The sequence below is a fragment of the Staurois parvus genome, unplaced genomic scaffold (genome assembly GCF_062004578.1).
Source record: "Staurois parvus isolate SC_StPar_1 unplaced genomic scaffold, SC_StPar_1.0 ptg000151l, whole genome shotgun sequence".
Classification (NCBI taxonomy): domain Eukaryota; kingdom Metazoa; phylum Chordata; class Amphibia; order Anura; family Ranidae; genus Staurois; species Staurois parvus.
In genome coordinates this window covers 7806927-7829980 of record NW_028317947.1, presented here as the reverse complement: position 1 = coordinate 7829980, position 23054 = coordinate 7806927, and the positions used below count along the sequence as shown (strand labels likewise).

The 23054-nt window shown below is 44.1% G+C and overlaps 1 protein-coding gene across 1 annotated transcript; it reads right to left on the bottom strand.

Moving 5' to 3' along the window:
- Window positions 1–515: 515 nt before the first annotated feature.
- Window positions 516–20986, bottom strand: MSL1 (MSL complex subunit 1). Its single transcript, XM_089674383.1, has 8 exons — window positions 20256–20986; window positions 13751–13980; window positions 12008–12390; window positions 5689–5753; window positions 5370–5437; window positions 2502–2626; window positions 2075–2147; window positions 516–890 (listed from the first exon to the last, which is right to left on the bottom strand). The coding sequence occupies exons 1-8, from the start codon at window positions 20715–20717 to the stop codon at window positions 800–802; spliced, it is 1497 nt and encodes a 498-aa protein (XP_089530509.1). The 5' UTR covers window positions 20718–20986; the 3' UTR covers window positions 516–799.
- Between the last annotated feature and the right edge of the window lie 2068 nt (window positions 20987–23054).

Genomic DNA, 23054 nt, shown 5'->3' with positions numbered 1-23054 from the left:
AGGTTAAACACAAACCAGCATACCTGCTACATTTCTAGCCTACCCAAAATGGATAGGTTTTCTTTATACTGATTCTCTCAATCTGTTTCTAACATCGGGTGATGCCAGCTTTAGTTCCCCTCAGAGGCAGTGCTCAAGATGTATGAGGCAGATGTATAAAACTGGCATTCATAATGACATCAGGAAAGAATGCAATTTCTACACTTGCCTCATACGTGGGGCATGGTGGACAGCATTCTAAACCTGGTTCAACACTCTGGTAAGTAGCTGGGCTTTGTGTGGCAGAGTGGAATTTCTACACCATGAGACTGGTAATTCCTGTGAAATGTCACACACTGTTTGAGACTTTCTTAGCAGGGTAGCTCCTCTGCGAAAGCACTTGACCACCGTTAAGCAGAACAGGGACCCTGACAACATAATGTTTTAACACTGTAATAAGAACAGCAAATGGGGGAGAAAAGACAAAAGAAAATGGCTAAATACTCTGCATAGATGAGGCAATAAAGACAATACAAAAAAGTTATGAAGTTTATGTATAAAAATAAATTGACAATATTTTGCTCCAGAAGCATTTAAAAACTTTTAGTGGGAAACTGAAAAATCCACAAAACGAAAGAAAAAAAAAAAATTAAATTTGATGATGGAGAATAACTTCAAAGCCAGTGGGGTCTGAAATACATTGCAGGCCACGCTTGAGGGTAGAGAAAGGCAACATTAACCCCTCGGGTCTTGTACACATCAACTTGCAGTGCATATAATTCAGTACTTAAAAGGTTGTCACAAGACAAGGGTTGCCTGGCTATTTACGAGGTGTCCTGTGCGGGGTTTGCTTCTTCTGCATTTCAAGACGGCATCGACTCCGCTCGTCCAGCCAGGGGAGCTCAAAATTCCTATATGGGGGAAAAAGAAAAAGTATTAAAAGAACATAGGAGGCTTTTCCAATAAAAGAGCAGAAAACGTAGAGAGGGTCAGTACTTAGATCTCAGACATAACGATGAAAGGACAACTTATGATGCATAATACACGATTGACTAGATCTGTAGCCAGCTACTGCTGATCTCTAAAAATTCTTGTCAACTTTCTGTCATGTGGATCATACAGCTTCACTACTTTCATCAGATCATTTTGACTTAAAGTATTAAAGCGGAGTTCCACCCAAGTGGAAGCTCCGCTTCTTTGTCTCCTCTCCCCCCCCTCTGCCATATTTGGCACTTTTTGGGGGGGAAGGGGGGATACCTGGTTTTGACAGGGACTTGCTCCCACTTCCAGCTCAGTTTGCCCTGGCGTACTGAGCTGGAATTTCGGCCCCCTCCTTCCTCCCGCAGTCTTCTGGGACACTTCACAGGTCCCAGAAGACTGCTGGACCAATCAGGATGCATAGTGCGACTCACGCATGTGGAGTGGGAACCCGGCTGTGAAGCCGCAAACTGTCACAGCCTGGAGCCCACAGTTGACATGCCGGCACGGGGAGAGAAGGGACAGCACAGGTGAGCACATCGCTGGACCCCGGGACATGTGAGTGTGTGTTTATTAAAATCAGCAGTTTTTGTAGCTGCTGACTTTATACAAACACAAAACTGACTGGAACTTCGCTTTAATGCCAGAGAAAGCCAAACAACCAATATTCATACATGACCTGCAATGGCAACCTCCTTAATTTCCCCAAGTGAAGGTTACATATAAATGATAAAGCTAGCATTTGCCTTCTGACTACAGCATACAAAAAGTAAATATAAGCCGCTACACCCCAGATATAAAAGTAGGTTCAGTATTGCTATTGCTCCCAGTACAATCCTGCACATGTGCCAAACAAAATGGAAAACATAACGGTCTGTCTGGCAGACAAGCACCGGGCAGACTGCCATTATGCTCTATGGTTATATGCCTACTTCATGCTTGGTGCCAAGTGCAGGATTGCATGAGAATCTGGGAGTGCTGGAGATAGCAACCAGATCCATTTTTTAGGCAGTCACAAGCAGTAGTTTTTGCCTTTTGGAAAACAAAATTTTTCATGATTATAGACCTTAAAATAAAAATCAGGGTAGGATAAAAGCTTGGAGGACAGTGTACTTACTGTGGGGTTATTTTGGGCAGGGATCGTCCAAACGCCACAACAGGGAGGTAGGGGGTAATCAACACAGACTGCACTGTAGCAGAAAAATAAAGTGAGACTACACAGAACAAACTTTGAAACACATTGCATGAGATTAAACAGAAGCAAATGTGTAACATGCCACAAGAGACCACATTAAATAAATAATTACAGCACAAAAGTGATTTAAGGTCCTCATAGGTCTTGCCTTTCCAGGCGCTAGAACCTTTACAGAGATTTTTGGAGTTCCAATATTTACCATAAGCAGAGGAAAGTTGAAGGCTTTAGCGAAACAATACTCCCCTCAACAATTTTAAAGTCAAATCTACACAGTGGATGGAGATAATAGACACAGCTCAATGGTTTATTATTTCACAGTAGGAGTTGCAGTGGTACAAGTTTAGCTTACCTTCATCAGGTTCCGGAAAGAAGGAGGTGACCTCTGGCTCACTTTCCTGATTGCCCTTCTTTTTGTACATCCTCAACTGCAGACGCTGCAAGATTCTCTGTTCACGGATCCTCTGTATGTCCCACCTACATGACATGTATGAGAGAATAAAATGTAACACCTTGTTTTTATCCCTGAGACAGTGCTACACTTAGTTTATATACTTGTTGATCTTAGGTTAGCCAAAAATGGGATAATATTTCCCAAAGAAAAAACCTGAAGGAACATACAAAGTTTGGACAAAAAAATGGAAACACTACATGATTTGCAGGTGTGAAAGTGACAACAGGTTTCATGTTGAAAGTGATGTAACTTTCTTTTGCTTCCGCTGTATGATGAGACACCTAGCTAACAGGATGGAAGCCTCAGTTTCGTCATTCGCTGTGTGTGCTGCTAGTAATACGTAGTCATGTCAGAGCTTACTGAGCTTCAAAGAGAGCAAATTGTTGGTGCCCATTTAGCTGATGCCTCTGGGACTGAAGTTTCCAATTTTATTTGCCGTGTCGCAAGGTACCGTATCAAAGGTTATGACAGCATTTACAGTTTCTGCAAAACACGTATCTGATAAGCATGGTCGACATGACCAAAAGAGTCCCATGAAGCCCTAGACTGTCTCTGCAGTCACTTTTGCAGCAGTTGTTTCAGCTGACCACATTGACTGCGGTTATGCTTATCAGACAACGTTTTCCCAGAAACTGTATATGCCGTCACAACCTCTGATACTGTACTTCACGACACGCCTAATAAATTGTAACAAGCTGCACCAACACCCCACCCAATACTAACAGTGGCACAAAGAAACATTGATCCTCTGTTCTACGCAGGATGAAAGGATTGGGCATATTTGCAGGAAGAGTCCAACAACTTGGAAAATGGCCCTATTCATTGACAAGCACTCCCAATCATTTTAGGAGCCTGCTATTGCCCTCGTTCAGCATAGTTTATTTTGCAGAAACTTTGGCCTCATTCAGTAATGCTAAACCTCAGGCAGATATTTTTTAATGCAACTGTGCATAAATTATATACAATTAAAAGTGTTTTGGGTTACAGACAGCAGAGGTAAATGAATCTGTCCTCATACTAGCCTTTTGGCGTTCCCTTACACAGCATCAACCATACAGAGAAAGGAAGGGAAAAGCAATAAACAATGAACATGCTGGCAGGAAGAAAGTGCAGTTGATGACATATTGGTGTGTTGTTGCTCCTTCATTGCCCAATCAACATATTTCGGATTACACAATTGTATTTCTTAGCTCAACAGGGAAAGTGGAGTCATCCTACTTGCTGTGCTGTATGGCAGAGATGTATGAATCACAACAGTGGTTGCACAGCATTACAAATCAGTTGAGAAGGCACTTCACATGTATAATTCAATGTGTATTTAGTCATTTGCCTAAGGTTCAGATTCAATATGCCCATTTGTTTTAAACGCTTCTCTTAGTAAGCAGGGGAAACAAAAAGCAGAGACTGAAATACAAGCACTGGATCTCTCTTGCATCTACTGTCCATGTAAACAAAACCTCACTGAATACAAATAATATTGCTACCCACATGATAGGTTTATTTAGTCAGACAGTGGAAAAATATAATGGGCAAAGTGAAGTAACTTGTGGAATCTATTGACAAAAAAAAAAAAAAAAAAAAATCATAGTTCATGGTACAGACTGTTTACCAGTAACCACTTGACCTTTAGAGGTTTTACCCCTCTTTCCTGTATTCTGCTACATGTCTTTGCGTAAAAAAAAAAAATCCCAATAAATGAAAATTAATTGGTTTAGGTGAAAGTTATAGCATCTACAAATGGTGGTATATATACTGGGTTTTTAGATTTTTTTTATACTAGTAATGGCGGCGATCAGTGACTTATAGTGGGACTGCGGCAGGCATTCTGACACTGGGTGGGAACTGGCGAACTGCCACTGACATTCCAATGACCCTAATACAGTGATCAGTGCTAATAAAATGCACTGACAATGTACTAATGACACTTAGCAGGAAGGGGTTAACATCTGGGGTGATCAATGTGTTAACTGTGTGCTGTTTTACATGATGTGCTGTGTGTGCGTTTTACTAGGGAGACATGCTGCTGTGTATTTCTCTGCTGTGCAGAGAAATACACAGCAGCATGTTCTTGCTGGCAGGAGAGAGACCTGTGTTGTTTACACACAGGTCTCTCCCCTGTCAGTTCTACATGGCGATTGCCGGGGAATATCAGCCGGGACCCAGTGATTGACATCCATAGCTGCCAATAATGGCGAGGGTAGGGCGGTGCCCTTTACCCAGAAATGCAAATCACACGCACACATATAGTAGTTCTACTATAGGGCAGCATGAACACGGCTAATTATTATGGTGCACACTGTCCTTTGCCCTGCTTTAGTTAACAAGCCTAAAGGGTATACAAAAGTCAGGAGCACCATAACAACATAATACATCTGCTAGAAGGTTAAACACAATACTGGACACAAAAAAGTGAAGTGCCTGGAATAAACTACAGATCAGGCACCAGTACGGCTGCAGCACTGGTGCCCGATCCGTAAAATCTTGAGCACTCCACTTTATGTCCCACACATCCATGAACCCATCCCCAAAATGCAATGAATACCCACTTTTGTATCATGTTTGCTAAAACCTTTGACTGGACCTAGTTTTTGTGGCATGCTTGTCTTTCATATACCCTTTAGACTTTGATGCCCCGTGTCGATGAAGAGCAGCCTCAAGAAGTTTTATCATTTGCCTCACTGAATCCAGGTCACCTTAGAGGCCAGTGTTCCTACAATACATCTATTATTGAACAAACCTGACTGTCTATGGTGCCTTCACACTTACCGCTTTCTCCTCTTTTCATCCAGCTCTAACTTAGCATGTCTCTTTGCAAACACTGCATCATCCAGGTTCTAGGAAGAAAGGAATAGTATTTAGCTGGAAATATATTTGTCAAATATCCCCACAATGCTTCATTTCAGGTACAATGATGTTATTAAAAACAAAAAAAACAACAAAAAAAAAAAAAACACATTCGGCCTACATAGTGGAACAATTTATACTATTGTATCACAGTGAATATATAAAAGCTCCCGCATTGCACAGATGGTCTGTGCAAAAAAAACAAACAAAAAACAAACAAGAAAAAAAACAAACACCTTACCTCTGGTATGTCTGCACCATTCAAGTCCTGAAGGGGCTCTATAGGGTGCTCTCTCCATGAAGGAACTATAAAAACAACACATATTAGAATACCACACATACAAGTTTATCATTCTCTGGTAAAAAAAAAAAAACTACAATGTCATTGTTTGCAGCATGTTTGTATCTCTTACTCCATCTGCTATGTCCCAACTGATTTCCTGTTTTGTGTTCTTGTTAGATACAAAGTCACATACTGATATTTCATAAAGATCCCCTAACATGCTTAAACAGATTTTTTGACTTAATCTATTAAAAGCCTAGCAGCCTATCACTATCCTGATATCAGCCAATACATTTAAAGCAGTGGTTCTTAACCTTGTTGGAGGTACTGAACCCCACCAGTTTCATATGCGCATTCACCGAACCCTTCTTAATTGGAAAAATAAAATATGATTTTTCAAATTCAAAACATAGGTATATATTTATACATAGGTGGACAAAATGAACAAAACCATTAAGAACAAAGAACAAAACCATTAAAACATGATTTTCACACAAAAACATAATAATGAATATTTACTGCACGAATCATATGAGTCGGGTGTGGGTCTTCACCTCCGCCGAACCCGCGAGACTGACTCACCAAACCCAGGTTAAGAACCACTGATTTAAAGTGTTACTAAACCCAGGACTCTGCATTCACTATATTTGGTCTCCCACCATATACAGAACATGGAAATGCAATTATTGTAGTAAATATAAACTGACTATCCTATGAGGCTGTATAACCCCTGACCCTCTGTCTGGACAGTGCTGATTGGCCCTGTGCTGATCACATGCACTCTCCCAAAGGAAAAAAAAAACTCTCTAGCAATACACACTAAACTGAGCATGTGCAGAATACCTCTTAAAGCTCTGTACTATTAAATGGATTGGGGACAGTAAAAGAAGGGGAGGATCAGAGAGGTCAGGATCAAATAGCCTTTTTACACAATGCTGAGGATTAACTCCTCAGGTTCCAGAGTGAGTATAACAAACATGCTTTACTGCATACAGACTGATTTTATTGTTGTGGGTTTAGTAACAGTTTAAGGTGACTTTATAACCAATATCCCAAATGTACAGATCTACAAATCCATAAGACATGTCTGTTAATATTGTTGCCTTAAAGGATATCCCCAAAACAAAAAAAAATTATATATTAGTAATTCTATTAATGACATTTAATGTTCCTTTGTGGCTAAATTCATGCCACCAATGTATCTGAGGCAGCCATGGTTGTCACACCAGCTGGATTTCAAACATGTCTACCTTTGTTGGTTGATAATTGGATTAGTATGCTACAAAAGAAAAAAAATATAACATTGCTTACACAGTATTTTCAGCTTATGTTTTTCTGGTAAGATTGACAGGTATTTTATGTACTTGCTGAAAATATTCTTGGCCTGATAATGCAAACTAATGCAGCCAACACATCCCAGGAAAGGTATTAGCTTTTTTTTTTCTAAATTCTTAACCCCTTTCCGTTGCATGTAAACATATATGCAGCCTCACAGAAGCAGGTCTTCTTCTGAGGTCACATATACACATACATGTCTTCGTACTGCGAGGAAAGTGCAAAGCACACTCCCAGCACAGTGACCGGACTCTCACAGAGAACCCTGGGTTCCGTACTAACAATTGGGAACCGGGAAGCCCAGCAGGGATCATTTTTGCCACATCGTAATACAAAGCAGCATAGTCGGGGCATATGTACACCTCCAACCTCTGCAGATTAAATACAAAAGGCTTTTTTATTTATTTTAAGTTTAAATAACAAAACATGTTATAATAACCTGTCCTGTGTAGTGGTTTTGCACAGAGAAACCCCAATTGTCCTCTTCTTGATTCCCCTGCTGGTGCTCCTGGACCCATCCCTCTGTCGAGTGCCCAGTAGCAAGGCTCTTGCTATGGGGGCACTCGAGCAGGCTTGGTCCCGAGCCAAGCTCCTGTGAATGGACATTGTCCATTCACACACAGAGCATGGCTAAGCCCCCCCTCCTCCTTATTGGCTGTGATTGACAGCAGCAGGAGCCAATGGCTCCCACTCCTGTGTGAGCCAATGAGGAGACAGAGACCTGGGAGAGTTGCTCCTCTCATACACATTGCTGGATCGAGAAGGGGCTCAGGTAAGTATAGGGGGGATGGGGATAAAAAAACCTGCTTTCAAAACCACTTTAAGTGATTGAGGTGAGCTAAAAACTCGGCTTGACTGCAAGTTTTTACCCGCCTAATCCCAACTACAAGTTTAAACTAAGCCCAAGACAACCCATACGGGACTCAACCCAGCAAGCTGAAAAAAAAAAAAAAAAAAAAAGGACTAGATTTTTCCCCATCCATACACTCTACGTGGATGCAGGAGACTTCCCTGCTGAGGTATTGTATTCCGACAGCAAGGAGACTTCCCCACTGCCAGAATACAATGATCAGTGCGTCGCCAGCTATAACAGCTGGTGGTGATTGAGCGGGGGAAAATCCAACAGGGCAGTTGGACTGAAGTTGATTGGTAGATCAATTTATGTACAACCTCCCTGCCCATACATGGATCGAAATTCAGCTGGTCCTTTCGGTTCACGTATGGCCAGATTAAAGCACAATCTGGTTAGACTATTGGTTATTATTTGTTCTGATCAGCCCAAAAGCATAACAAAATAAATCTATGCTTGTCTGTAAGCAATCATATTCCCTAGAAAGCTACTAGAGGAAGCATATCCATACATGGGAAAAAAAATGATATTTCCCCCCATCTATGTGAATAACAATCACTATAAATGTACCAAAGATACCACAGTTTTTCAATTTAGCTGTAACAGCATATTCTGGATAAAACAATAAAGGAACTGCCAGCCGTTTGCCGTGTTTTTTCCTATAATACAAATATTGTATATACACAAGAGCTGAAGAAATCTCAAGAGCCAGCATGTCTAAAATGATAAATGGTCCTTCTGAGTCCATTCTATTGACTCCTTGAAATAAGTAAAAATAAAGGTTTAATAAGCAAAAAGAGTAGAAATAAGCATCTTTATAAAACTGCCTGCTGGCTCCTAGACTGGGTGGATCCTGAATTCAGGATTTGATTGCTACAAATCCGCATACTGTAGGCATTTCCATTTCATTCGTTGAGCCAATCAGGATACTCAAAAGCTTCAGGAAATAATGAAAGTGACAGAATTACATTTGTTAATGAGGGAGTGATCTTTATTGAATGGACGCACTATTGCATTGATTCAGACTACAGAAAATCTGCCAGGGAGAAAATTAACAACTTTTCAATGTTACAACTGTATTAGGCCAGGACATGGTGGTACGGCTGAAAGCAACATTTTCAAACATAAATTCCTATCTTGTATTCACAAAAAAATAAAAAACTACCAGCTGCCATTTTGAGGTCTCTTTTGTATCTAAGGCAGGCCATGCACTCTCCCAGCACTCTGAGAAAAATCAATGGATTTCCCCATCCGTGCTGAACAGCGTGCATGGAGGAATCTGCACTGTCGGCTATTGTATTCTGAAAGCAGCTGCCTAAATATCTAAGCAGTGATTGGATCTGATTGGGTGCAAGCTCCAATTTTTTTTTTTCCAGGTCAAAGTTTTTCTGGCCAACAGGGCAACCCATGCGTCAAATTTCATCCGAGCCCCCCTAACAACAGTTAGCTTTTAGTTGGTATTGACAGGAAATTTCTTTAGGAAGTGTTTATCAAGCAAGGCAGGAAAATAGACCTTTGAGGCAAAATAAAATTATGAGATGGAACACAGACACATAAGAGGAGGATTTTAATAGCTAAGTGCTCATTTTATGTGGAAAAAAACTTTTTTCTTACACGTGTTTTTAATTGCATGAACAATTTGAGGTGAAAATCATTATCTAATGAATTAGTAATGAATGCATGTGAAATTTCATGTGGCTTTCTGAAATGTTGTTAATGGATACCATTTAATTTTTCATTTTAGATACAGAGATCCTCTAAAAAGGACAAGTTTAGGAAAAAACATTATTCTGGTTTTGAGTGTACACCGGTGGGTTGAATCATTGCCAGCTCATCTTCTCTCCCTAGGGCCCTTTCACACGGGTGCCTTCTGTTCCGATCAGCAGGAGATCTGTCCGCTGATCCTCTGCTGATCGGAGCAGAGTGGGGTGGATGACAGGTCAGTTTATACAGAACGCTCTATGGGCTCCTAGAGTAAACAGACTTCGCTGTCCGTTTACAACCCAGCAGCCTCTGATCCAGTCCATCCAAACAAAGTTGATTAAGTCCTCCTCCATTTTTTTTTTTTTTAGCGGGCTGTAAGTGGTTGTAAAAGGCTTTTTGCATCTATTAGGAACAGAATTCCTAGGAGATACAAAAAGCCAGCTAGGATTACACCAACAGTACAAACAGCCAGCCAGGAATCTCCATCTTGGGTGGGAATACTTGAATGTAGAACAGCAAATCTAAAGAGACAGGAAGGCTCCCTTATAAAAAGCTCTAGATTCCAGCTGCCTTTCTTTTTTTTTTCTAATATCAATCACAAAGTGGCAAAGATCTGATTGATTACTACAGGCAACATTAAGATGTCTATTTTTAAATCCGTGAATCTGACATTCAGCAAACATTCTCTGCAGGCAATTCCTCCACCTCTGTGCAATTTACATGACAGTAAATGATTTTCCACCAAAGAATGATGAAAGTTACATTTACTGCTTTATAAACAAACCTCTAAGGACCCATTTATATTGTTGCATTTTAACATGTGTTCAATAAGCTAAAAACGCAAGCATCATAGATTGTCAAAAAAATATATTGTCTGTCTCACGCAACTGAGCGCTGCAGTGAGTTTGGAAATATATGGCATGTCTTTTTTTTTGTGGTTTACAGCCTTGGGAGGCCCACTGAAGTCAATGGCAGTGCATCAAAAAAAATATAACATGCGTTTTTATGTGCTGGCAACAAGTATTAACAAGCCTTGGTAAACCTCATCCACGCTACATTCTAAAAGGCTTTGAAAATGCTTGTCAAAAAGCATAAAGGAAGCACACATTGTCACATGACAACGCATCTACCTAACACTACAAAACATGCGCCTCTGTGCTGTGTTCTTATCATAGCTTGGCTGATTATAATGCCTCCCCTAACAAAAAATTATTTTAAAAAAAGGATCAAGATTGAGTCAATATCTATTGTTCCAATTTTGTTGTGAAACATGCATGCACTTGTATGTATGCATCTGAAGACTCCCAGCAGACTCTGCATCAAGCAAGATCACAATAGGATGTACATAATACATCCAAATGCAGGAAGGGGTCAAGAAATGTATTATAACTCAAAAAGAAAAGAAAAAAAAGGAAAAAAAAGAAGACAGAAAGAAAGTAAAAAGGAAAAAAAAAGAAAAAAGGAAAAAAAAAGAAGAGAAAAAAGGAGAAAAAAAGAAGAAAGAAAAAGGGAAAAAAAAGCAATAAAAAGGAAAAAAAAGAAAGAAAAAAGGAAGAAAGAGAAAAAGGAAAAAAAAAAAGAAGAAAAAGAAAAGGAAAAAAAAGAAGAAAGAAAAAAGGAAAAAAAGAAGAAAAAAAGGAAAAAAAGAAGAAAAAAGGAAAAAAAGAAGAAAGAAAAAGGGGAAAAAAAAGCAATAAAAAGGGGGGAAAAAAAGGAAAAAAAAAGGGGAAAAAAAATAAAAAGGGGGAAAAAAAAGAAAAAATGAAGTTTCCCATTCAAAAAATACATGGAAGCAATGTCATTTGCTAAAGGGTAAGAGGATGCAAAACAAGAAGCCATCTCTACAGATGCTTGAGACTTAAGTAAAGCGTTATACACAGGCTGATGCCATGTCAGATTGCAATACATATGCATAGGTTATGGAGATGAAAAGTATTGTTGTCTTGAATTTCAAGGGCAACTCCAACCAAATTTCAGCAAATTATTCTGTTTTTCTTCCAGAGAACCCAGCAGTGGTTGTGTGGTCTGTGGTGGGAGGCCTGAGCTGCCATCTACAGGTGAGATGTACCCATTGCAGTCTCTGAAACTGGACTTGCACCTAATCTATCTTAATTTTCCATAGCAACCAGTTTCCAAACATTTACAGTTCACGAATTCAAAATTACAAAATTTAAATATGTAAAAAAACTAGCAACTGTGAGCAACAACCCTATTTATTTGTTCCTTTTCATTTTATGATTTCCACTGTGTCAATGTATTTCATTATTCAGCTAACAGAAAAAAAAAAATGTACATTACAGCATGTGGCACTGGACACCACAGAATATTTTAAACTAGGACAAGGAGTGCTCTTTAGGCACTTACAACAAGTACAGAATAAGTTCTTACTTGCCACACACTCTTCTTTCTTGGGGGAGGGTTCCCTTAGAGGGGAAGGAGGTGGCCGATGCCACCGGCATAGATACATGTCTGTGGTGGAGAGGTAGGGCAGATCATCTGCCTCGCCAGGGTTTGGGTCATTGTCCTTTACTGAAGATGCTGCAGTGCCACCCCATGCAGATCTTATCGGGGTGTCTACAGGTGACTGCGACTTCTCAGGTGTCTCTTTGTGGCGCAGCTCTCGACGAACTCCTGCCTCTGGTACAGAGCCTCCAGGCTCAGTTTCTGGGATTTCTACTGGCAAACGGGACACTTTACCCTTCATCTTTGCTAGGTCAGAAGACAGTCTCTTAACGGGGGTTCTGTGCTCTGCACGACCAAAAGCAGACTTCCTGGAAGTGAGAAAAAGAAAAATATTAACTGACTTACAAAGATGATCAGCTTGACACTTAGACCATATTCACAATCTGCGGAATTCTCTTCCCATTTTTGAAATGGTATTAGAAGCATCAGGAAAGTGAATATTTATACTTCTGTCTGCCATTGTTGGCACCAATTTTAGGTAAGCTCTGTGCACAGGAGATATCTGCTGAACTACCGTTCTTTCTGCTTCTTCTGCTCGGTGGACGACTGATCCATCTAGAATCCTGATTTCTCCTAAATACATAACGAGGAGAAATCAGGGTTTTAAACAACTCTGTAAACATACCCTTAGAGTGTGCTTGCATGAGGGATTGCAACTCTTCCATCAGACTCTTGAAAACTTTTTTTTTCTTTTAAATCAAAATGTACACCTATTAGACATTACAGGATGGAGTTGCTCTTGCAGAACATGAGTGGCTCTTGCTTGATCAGCTTAGGTAAACACTTGCGATATACACTGCTTCTCCATTTATTGCAGTTGTCCTATCCTCTAGATCCAGCAGGTCCAATCAGCTTTCCCTTTTCAGGATGGCTCCTTTCCCTTACACAGTCCTTTTGAGCCATCTTTGTGTGTGCACTCCAAGCCAGAAGCTGTTGGCATCAATACAAACAGCCAGCAAGCTCTAAAGCTTTAGGACAGCATGCCACTCCCCTCCTCTAAGCCAACAGATAAAAGCTGCTGTCCTTTGTGACTTGGAACACAAGGCATGCCCTCCCTGACAGGAAGTTCAGGAAAGCTGCACTTATGGATCTGGAGCTGGCTCCAACAGATTCTCAAACAATCTTACAGAACTAAGTTCTTATGTCAGTGATTAAAGTGTTTCTAAAAGCAGAAGGTTTTTTTTTTGTACCTTCACTCTCTGCATTAAGGTATACACCTTCTCCATGCAGCTCCCCCCCCCCTTATACTTATCTGAGCCTGATCTCAATCTAGCATTGTGCGTGAGAACAGCAGCTCTCTCCCTCTTCATTGGCAAAGAAACAGCAGGAGGAGCCAGTGGCTCCTGCTGCTGTCAATCAAAGCCAGTGAGGCGGGAGCAGGGGGCGGGGCTTAGCTGCACACTGCTCGTCAATTGATGAAAAGAGCAGGGCTTGAGAACGAGCCAGTACGAGTGCCCCTATGACAAGTGGTTTGTTATGGGGGCACTCAGTGGCAAAAAGGAGACAGAAGCCACGGCGGGGGACCAGGGAAGAGGAGGATCAGGGCTGCTCTGTGCAAAACCATTACACAGAGAAGGGAAGTATAACATGTTTGTTATTTTAATAATGAAAACGTGAGCATTTACAGTCACTTGAGTAGCATTAAATAGACAGTTTTCTCCAACAAACCTTTTATGTCCCTTTGCATTGCGGCCATAGGAAAAGGGTTTTGGGGTAAGGCTTGATAGCCGAGGGGAGGCCTCTGGGGGGAACTCCCCACCCCCTGCACTCTCAGGAAGAGGACCCTCCGGCATGTCGACTGCCGACTCACGGCTTTGAGACGTGCGCTGTTTGTCCTTCTCGCTGTCCTTTCTGACCAACTGCATGCGTCTTTCCATCCGCTCAATGCGGGCCAGGAGCTAAAGGCAGAAGAAATAGAATTACAAAAAGCTACGGCAGACATGATAATAGAACCTAACAGTATGGATATTATGCAAAACAGCATGCTAATTCGCAGTGAAGAACACAGTCTACACTGCGGATGGCCTTTCCTTTAAGTCTTGCCTTTTACAGTGGTGCCAACTGTAGGTACCAGAAAGTGACAGTTCTGGGCCCTGTTATTTCAGGTAAGTCATATGAAAGGGGGAGGGGCAACAGAAAGACTTCCAGTATGGAGGTTTGATAGTGGAGAGGGTTATGCACATTATTTATCATGTATAACCCCCCAGTAGACATGAGTAATGATGAAATTGATATGTGCATGTGTGGGGGAAGGGAAGGGTGTGAAGCAGAGATGGACATTTTATGGAAAAGGGAAACAGAGTGTCAAGAAGGAAGGAGAGAGTCCACAAACAGCTATCTATACAGCAACCACATACAGTCTGCATTGCACCAAATTACAGGCATAGACAGACACCTATAATAACTAGGAGACATGCCAAGTATGGACAGTTCACGATGTCTGGAGGGTGCAGAAGGAAATGCAATGGCAGTGAAATAAAAAACAAAATGTGCAGAACCACATGCTACAAATGAATTCCATATTGAATGTTTCATATGCAGACAAGCAGGTATAATAAAACAAAAACCTCACTGCAATAGCTTAACCCTTTGTAAGCGTGCATCTCTGGTCCCTGTAGATGTCAGCTATAAAGGGTTAATGAGGATCTGAAGCCCTGCTGCCAAAAAAAAAAAAAAAGGGGGGGGGGGGCTACAGCAGACAGATATGCTAGGAGAGCCATGCAGCAGTGAAAGGGTTAAAGGGGCAGACCTTCCGCTTGCATATCCAAGCTGCTGCAGGCTTGCGGATTCTGTTAACCATTGCTGCTGCAGCTAACTTCTCCTCTACATGGGGGGCGTTAAAGAGGGGGAAAAAAAAAAAAACAAATCTATCCAGAGTCTCCCTCTGCTTTCACCAAACCTGAAATCCATGGTATACCATCCTCCTTTCTGTTGCCATGGCAGCCCATTTAAACCGCCACCCCCCTCCTCCAACGCCATGATGGTCCTGTGTGATTCTCATGAATGTGCTTAGGGTGGAGGGGGGGGGGTTGTAAAGAGAAGGGGGAGGGCAATATGAAAGGAAAAAAAAAAGGGGGGGGGGGGGGTTGCAGAGAGATGGCGAGGGAGGTGGCATTACCTCAGCCTGCATGGGTCCTTCCTATGGAGGGCTGGTGAGGCAGATTCCCCAGCATTACAGCATGCAGGCACCAGCTCAAACATCCGCACTCCATTTCCAGTCTCCCCCCTCACAAGCATCCTTCCCCTCTCTCCACTACAAGTTCCCCTCTCTTCCGAAAAAAAAAAAAAAAAAAAAACCCTGCTCTCCCTCCCCCCCCCACCCCCCAGTCTGGCCGCAAGACGCACAGAATATAGCGAGGCTGGCTGTCTTGTGGGAAAATATATATGAGCATCGGGAGAATTGATCACATATCCGCTGAGGCTGCAGCTGTGATAAACTTTGCACAATGCACCCATTTTCCCTTTGATGTTCCTAGCGCACAATCACAGGCTGCTCATACATATTAACAACTCCTTCACAGATACCAGTTGACCGATAAAAACCCTCCAAGAGTTAGGAAGACAATGTTCAGCGCTAGAATTCCAACTTTTCTAGAAAGCTGCGATGTGGGTGAATGCGGTTTTTAGAGATCAGTGCACAAGCATCCTCGCAGACAGTTGTAGATGTCAGGCTTTTCACCGACAATGTAAGGAGGGAGGTGTAGAGTAGTGACCCAGAGGAACCACGAAAATGGATCAGATGATGTCAGACTGCACCCCCCTCCCCTACACATCTGCTGTGTACATGCAGATCAATAACCATCCATACATAACATTTATTGTACCACAACCCAAAAAGGTACAACTAGCACATTTAATATATGCAGAATACTCAACTGCATACATATATCTACTGTATATCTCTATGGGAAGATTTACTAACCACCGGTTCACATATATGCAGTCGTGCAGGCATGAGAACCCATTCACTTGAATGGACTCCTGTGCCCTGTGACACGCAAAGAAGAAATCCCTGCACTTCTTCCGAAAACACAGTCCGCACGGGAACCTCGGCTGCGTTTTCCAGTGTGGGTGGCGTGCCATTAGAACTAATGGCACCCGCCCACGGGTCCGCATTTCTCTGTGCAGGTGGTGCAGCTGCATGGATTTTCATGTGGATCCACAGTGGCACCCAGGGGCGGACTGACAACTCATGGGGCCCCCGGGCAATAGCGGATCATGGGATCCCTGTGTCCTTGCCCAAACTCAAAAAAGCCTATGAAAAAGGTACCAGTGGCATCTCATGGGGCCCCCTACTGACCCCGGGCCTTCGGGCAGTGCCCAAGTTTCCAAATGGTCAGTCTGCCCCTGGCAGCACCACCCGCACAGATGTGAACCTAGGGTTATACTGGATCACTCAGAATCTGCTGCAGCTGTGCATAGTAGCCAATCGGCTTCTAACTTCAGCTTTGACAATAAAACCTGAAAGCTGATTGGTTTCCATGCAGAGCTGCACCTTGCAGTTTTATTAAATAATTCCCTATATCTCACATTTTTACATTTATTTCAGGTACTTATATAGCGCCGTCAATTTACACAGCACTTTACATATATATTGTACATTCACATCAGTCCCTAACCCTCAAGGGGTGTACCATCTAAGGTCCCTAACTCACATTCATACATACACATACTAGGGACAATTTAGACAGGAGCCAATTAACCTTCCAGCATGTCTTTGGAGTGTAGGAGGAAACCGGAGTACCTGCAGGAAACCCACACAGGCACAGGGAGAACATGCAAACTCCAGGCAGGTGGTGCTGAGGTTGGGATATGAACCAATGACCCTAGTACTGCCAGGCGGAAGTGCTAACCATTTAGCCACTGTGCTGCTCCCTATGTAGTGTTGTACAGCAAACTGCGTGTTTTACATTACAATGAGCAGCAGCAGTTTTTCTGTTCTGCATTTCCATTCATTCTGCTTAGCACTTTAATGTGCTTGTTAGGACATTTATTTTTATTTTTTTTTTGGGGGGGGTTCAAAACCAGGTGGCTGAGCTGTGTTTTTTTTTTTTTACTGCCACCCCTTTGAGATACATACACCTCTGTCCAGCTGCCTTTGTAGGATATGTAAAGCCTCTGGGCTGTGGCAAAAACGATCCTCCCTTTTATGTTGGGTGAGCAGTACTGCTACTGATCCCAGCCTATTCAAGCAAAGGAGACCGTGCCACAACCGCATGCAGTGCAAGTGGCTGCGGTGTGGTGGTGCCGCATTTGCAGTGTTATAACCGGCTTCACTTGTCAGATGGCCAATCCAAAATTAATGGGCTTCTTAACCCCTTGGCGCCGACGCCACCTGGCCCTTTAACGGTTCCAGAAGCCGGGAAGCAGGGCAGGGTTTTAGGGTCATGTGACCGCCGTGATTCACTGTCACATGATCGGGACCTTTCCGTGAGTACCGAACGTGTGTGCTGGGAGCGTGCGCTCTCAGGACAGTTTTTTTTTTTAAAAGAACGCAAATGTACGGTCGCTCAATGTCTAGGCCCAGACGCCGGGAGGACGCACATTTGCGTTTAGCTGGCGATAATATGTGTGGTAATGCACATTCAACGCTCGTGTGTTAAACTGACACACAGGTGTGAATAGGCCTTAAGGGCCGGTTCACACTATAGAAACGCAGTCCAGATGCATTTCCGCATGTGCGTTTCTGATGGTGTGTTTTTGATGCGTTCCAGTGTGTTTTTTTATGCATTCCAGTTCATTATTCCCCTTTTTTTCTTCAATTTAAATATGGACATGTGCGTTCCATATAACCTACTTTCTGTGCGTTTTGGATGCAGGAAAAAAAACTGAAACGCATGGAGTGTGAACTGGCCCTTAATGCATTACCATGTATACATTTTTATAGTAGATATTTTTTTAGAAACACTTCTGCTGAGCCAGAACCAGTAGACCTCATGCCTAAGATCATGTGTTAAGCTGGTTATACATGTTACATATTTTAGGCTGCCTAAATTGGAAAAAAAAAAAACAAAATTAAAAGATTTTATTGTTTTTTTTTGTTAAATCATACTTACCTAGGTGAATTCAGCATTGATCCACTGCTGCATCCATTCCCCCCTCCCCCCCCGGCTCTAAGGGTGAGAACTGAGTGATCAGACACCGCTGATCACTCAGTTCTCCCTTCAGCTCTGAGCACAGAGTGAGAACTGTCAGTCACCTCTCTCTGCTCTGCACCCCTCCACTGGAGCGCTGGGCTGTGGAGGGGGCAGGAGCGCATCGCTGGGAGGCTGAGCCAGATGCCGCTCCATACATCGAAGCGTGTGTTCTGTGAATGGGAAGACTACAAGTACCAGCAGTCTTTATGTATGTTGGCTTGTAGTTCTCAATGAACTACTAGAGAGCTCTTGAGCACTGTGGTAGTTCACTGATCCTGTCAGTATGATGTATGGGCAGACAGATTACACTGACAGTCTGCAGGAGATCTGCTGATTGCTGACGCAATGCTTTCCAGGCTCCTAAAACAAAAGAATAGTAAATGCACATTTCTTTTTCCAGCGCAAAAATGTTAATTTATTTTTTGTTAAAAAGTGTCAAACTGGTGGCCCTCCAGCTGTTGAGAAACTACAAGTCCCATCATGCCTCTGCCTTTGGGAGTCATGCTTGTAACTCTCAATCTTGCAATGCCTCATGGGACTAGTTTGGCAACAGCTGGAGGGCCGCCAGTTTGACACCCGTGCGAGTCAAACCTGTCTGATTAACCTAACAGGATCACAGAAACATTGGGGGAGATTCGCACAGACTCTGGTGCAGCTCTGCATACTAACCAGCCAGCTTATTCAATTAAGCTTTGACAATAAAACTTTGAAGCTGACTGAACACCTTGCACAACTGCACCAGATTCTGTGTGCACTGGTTTTAGTAAATCTCCCCCATTAGGCTCGTTTACATTCCTCTGAAAAGCGATTCAACGCTCAGATCCCTTTTCAGAGGCATCTGACAGGCAGGGAGGAGGCGATAGGTTGTTGTCTCACTGCCTGTTTTAACTCTCTAAATGCTGCAACTGTGCAGTTGCAGCACGGCCTCATTCACTCGTATGGATTGGGGGGGGTTGGTGTAAGCTGTAAAACGTGTACATCCCTGGTTGCTGCTTTTCAGTTAAAGGGGAAGCGGTTGAGGGGAGGTTAAAACATGGTCAACCTCCTCCCAATGTAAATAAGCCAGGGGGTCAAATGAATAAATTGTCCCATTTGAGTTGCTGGGGGGGGGGGGGGTCCTTCCCACTGCATCATTGTATGCTGACAGTGGGGAGACTCGGTCAGAATACAATGATCAGCGCTGCAGTCTACAGCCTGCAGAGCTGATCAGGAGGAAATTTTAGAGCAAGCTGGGGGTACAGAAGTTGATCAGTAGCCACAGTGCCCATACGTAGATCAAAATTCGGTCGGTCCCGGTTTAACTGGCTGAATTCTGATCCACCTATGGCCAACTTAACATTGGGCCCTGTAAAATGTAAATCCCGTGAGCTGAAGGGACCAACGGCCAATCATGGAATCGGCAATATCTTCCATGAATGAGATGTTTCCAGCATGGAACAGTCCCTGGAATACACGGATACATCTGTGCCTGGTCTACACCAGAGTGTCATACAATCCCAAATGATAACCCTGCACAGTGACTGAACATCAGGGGCCTTTCACAAGAACTGAAGCCCAGAACATTTCTGCTGTGAAGGGGTTAGACCTTCTGTCAGATCTGTGTCATGGGAGAGTTGTCAGCAGACAAAGACTAGAGGGGAGATCCACCAATGATGGCAGTGTTCAGTGACAGCTGTCTAGCTTTGACATCCTCTCACTTCCTGATGTGTCTCCAGGACAGGACGTGAAGGGAAATCTCTCCAAATGGGACACAGATTAAAAAACACCTGACAGGGTCTCGTAATTTGAAGTCAGATCTGTCCATCACTGGGGTTATAACCACTGCCTACTGTATCCAAGATGAGACACACACATATATAAACACATTGTACTGAATTGTCACATCCATCGTTCTGATGGGTTACATTTCTATGTAGCCGATGACAGATGTACAATACACACAGGAAAGGCAGCCCAGCCCCTTTGTCATGCCCACACCCGGTTCCCACACACAGGCCGCATCCCCAGCCTAGATTTTTCTCCCAACAGGTCCTCACCGTGTCCTTTTCGGCCCGGAGCTCCCCGATCTGGCGCTCCCGCTCCTGGATGCGGTGCTGCTGCTGCTCGATAAGGTCCAGCTGCAATAGGACGATCTGCTTGAGGCAGGCCCCGGCTCCCCCTCTGATCGGCGGTCTCCAGCGCGGGGGAGACGTGGAACTGGAGGCCGGGGCCTGGCCTTGCCCCGTGGCCGCCGTCGTAGCCGCCCCGGCCCCAGTCACCGCTGCCCCGGCCGCTCCCCCGCCTCCTTTCTCCGCCAGGGCCCCTGCTTGGCAGCCGAGCTTCCCGCACGGATCGGCGAGGAGGCTGGCCGGAGCCTTCCCTCCCCGCTCCGCGGCCCAAGCGCCGTCCACCGGCTGCTGCGGCCTACTCCGGCCCGCAAGCCCCGAGCTTTCCTGAGCCTCTTCCCCCGGCAAGGGGTCGTCGTGCCTCGGGCGGCACACACTGGCTTTCATACTCATGGCTCCTCCTCGGGCCCGGCATCCTCCTGCAGCCTCGAGTGAGGGGAGGAGGCCGAGGCCCCCGGGGCGCACTCTACACAGAACCGAGGAGGAGGAACCCGCACAAGATGGCGGATGGTGGGGGGGAGGAGGGCGGCCTGGAGCTGTGCGGTATACACGGGAGAGGAGGGTGACGAGGCCGGTGCCCGGGATACACACACAGCTCCGGACAGGAGAGCCGAGAGAAGGGTGTGAGCCGTACACAACACAAGGGTGTGTTCTACTGTGTTATGGGGCGGTACTGCGAGTGTGAGGGAGAGAGGACAGCCTGGGGCGGATATTTACCTCACACAACACTATGCTACACTACCTGTGTATGAGGAGGGGGAGGAGGAGAGCTCCCACCACTTATATCGCAGCGTGTTATATACATGGAGATATGTGCACACAACTGTCCCCTATGAGGAGACACCCTCTCCTTCATAACAGGAGAGCAATGTCCTTCATGTCCTTTTCTGCTACACATCTCTCCCTGACTGGAAAGCACATCTCTGTCACATTCTGCTCCATAACCGAGCGCTGCACATCACTCCCTGACTGGAAAGCACATCCCTGTGTCACATTCTGCTCCATAACCGACCGCTACATATCTGTCCCTGACTGGAAAGCACATTTCTGTGTCACATTCTGCTCCATAACCGACCGCTACATATCTGTCCCTGACTGGAAAGCACTTCCCTGTGTCACATTCTGCTCCATAACCGAGCACTACACATCTGTCCCTGACTGGAAAGCACATCTCTATCTCCTCTCCTGTACATCCCATATCCTTCTATCCCTCCATCCTCCACCATTATCCATCACTGAGGAGCCATATTCCTCTGTTCCTCTCAACACAAAACTGTCTCTCACAGCAGTGCAAAGTCCTTCATGTCCTTCAGTACTACATATCTGTCCCTGACTGGAAACCACATCTCTATGTCCTCTCTTGCACATCCTTTCCTGTCCCTCCGTCCTCCACAACTATCTATCAATGAGGAGGCATTCCTCTCAACTTGAAATTTTCCCTCATAGGAGAGCAATGTCCTTCATGTTCTTCTCTGCTACACAGCTGTCACTGGCTGGAAACCACACGTCTATGTCACATTCTGCTCCAAAACCGACCCTTACTGGAGAGCTAACCCTCACTACTACATGTCTGTCCCTGACTGGGGGGCCACATCTGCCTGATCTCTCCTACACATCACACATCCTTCTGACGTTCCATCCTCCACCATTATCTATCACTGAGGAGCCATGTTCCTTTGCTCCTCTCAACACTCTCAACTGTCCCTCACAGGAGAGCAAAGTCCTTCATGTCCTTCTCTACTACATATCTGTCCCTGACTGGAAACCACATCTCTATGTCCTCTCGTGCACATCCCATATCCTTCTGTTCCTCTGTCCTCCACCGTTATCTATCACCGAGAAGCCATGTTCCTCTCAACACGAAACTCCCTCACAGGAGAGCAAAGTCCTTCATATCCTTCTCTACTACCTATCTGTCCCTGACTGGAAACCACATCTCTATGCCCTCTCCTACACATCCCACATCCTTCCTTGTCCCTCCATAACTATCCATCACTGAAGAGTCATGTTCCTCTCAACCTGAAACTGTCCTTCACAGGAGACCATAGTCCTTCATGTCCTTCTCTGCTACACATCTGTCTCTGACTGAAACCACATCTCCCTGGCCCATCTTACTCCAAAAGCCACCCTTAGGCCTGGTTCACACGTATGTATTTCTTAGTGTTTTTTGCATTTTGCAGAAACTTTCTACAGTCCATTTAACATGGTTTTCTATGGGACAGGTTAACATCCATGTATTTTCAGCCACTGCGTTTATGGAAAGGGTCAGAATCTTTTTTCCCCACAGCAGATTGCAACACGCATAGGTGTGAACTAGGCCTTACTGGAGAGCCAAACCCCACTGCTATGTTCTTGACTGGGAAGCTCATTTGTCTGTCCTCTCCAGCACAAACCACATCCCTAAGACCTCAATAACTATACCTCATTTGGGAAGCTAAATCTCTCTGTCCCCCTCAGTCAAAAACAGTCCCTTCACTAGGGTGCTAAATCCTTCCTCTCTGTTCCCTGTAACTATCCATCTCAACGTCTTCTACAACTATCCATCACTGAGATGCTATATTCTTCTCATCCTCTCGCCCTCAAACTGTTCATCACTGAGGAGCTCAATCCTTCTGTCCCTATCTGCAATACATCTGTCCCTGACTGGAAACCACATCTGTCTGTTCTCTCCAGTAAAACCCACATCTTGCTGATCCTCCATCCTGCACAGCTATCCATCACTGAGGAGCC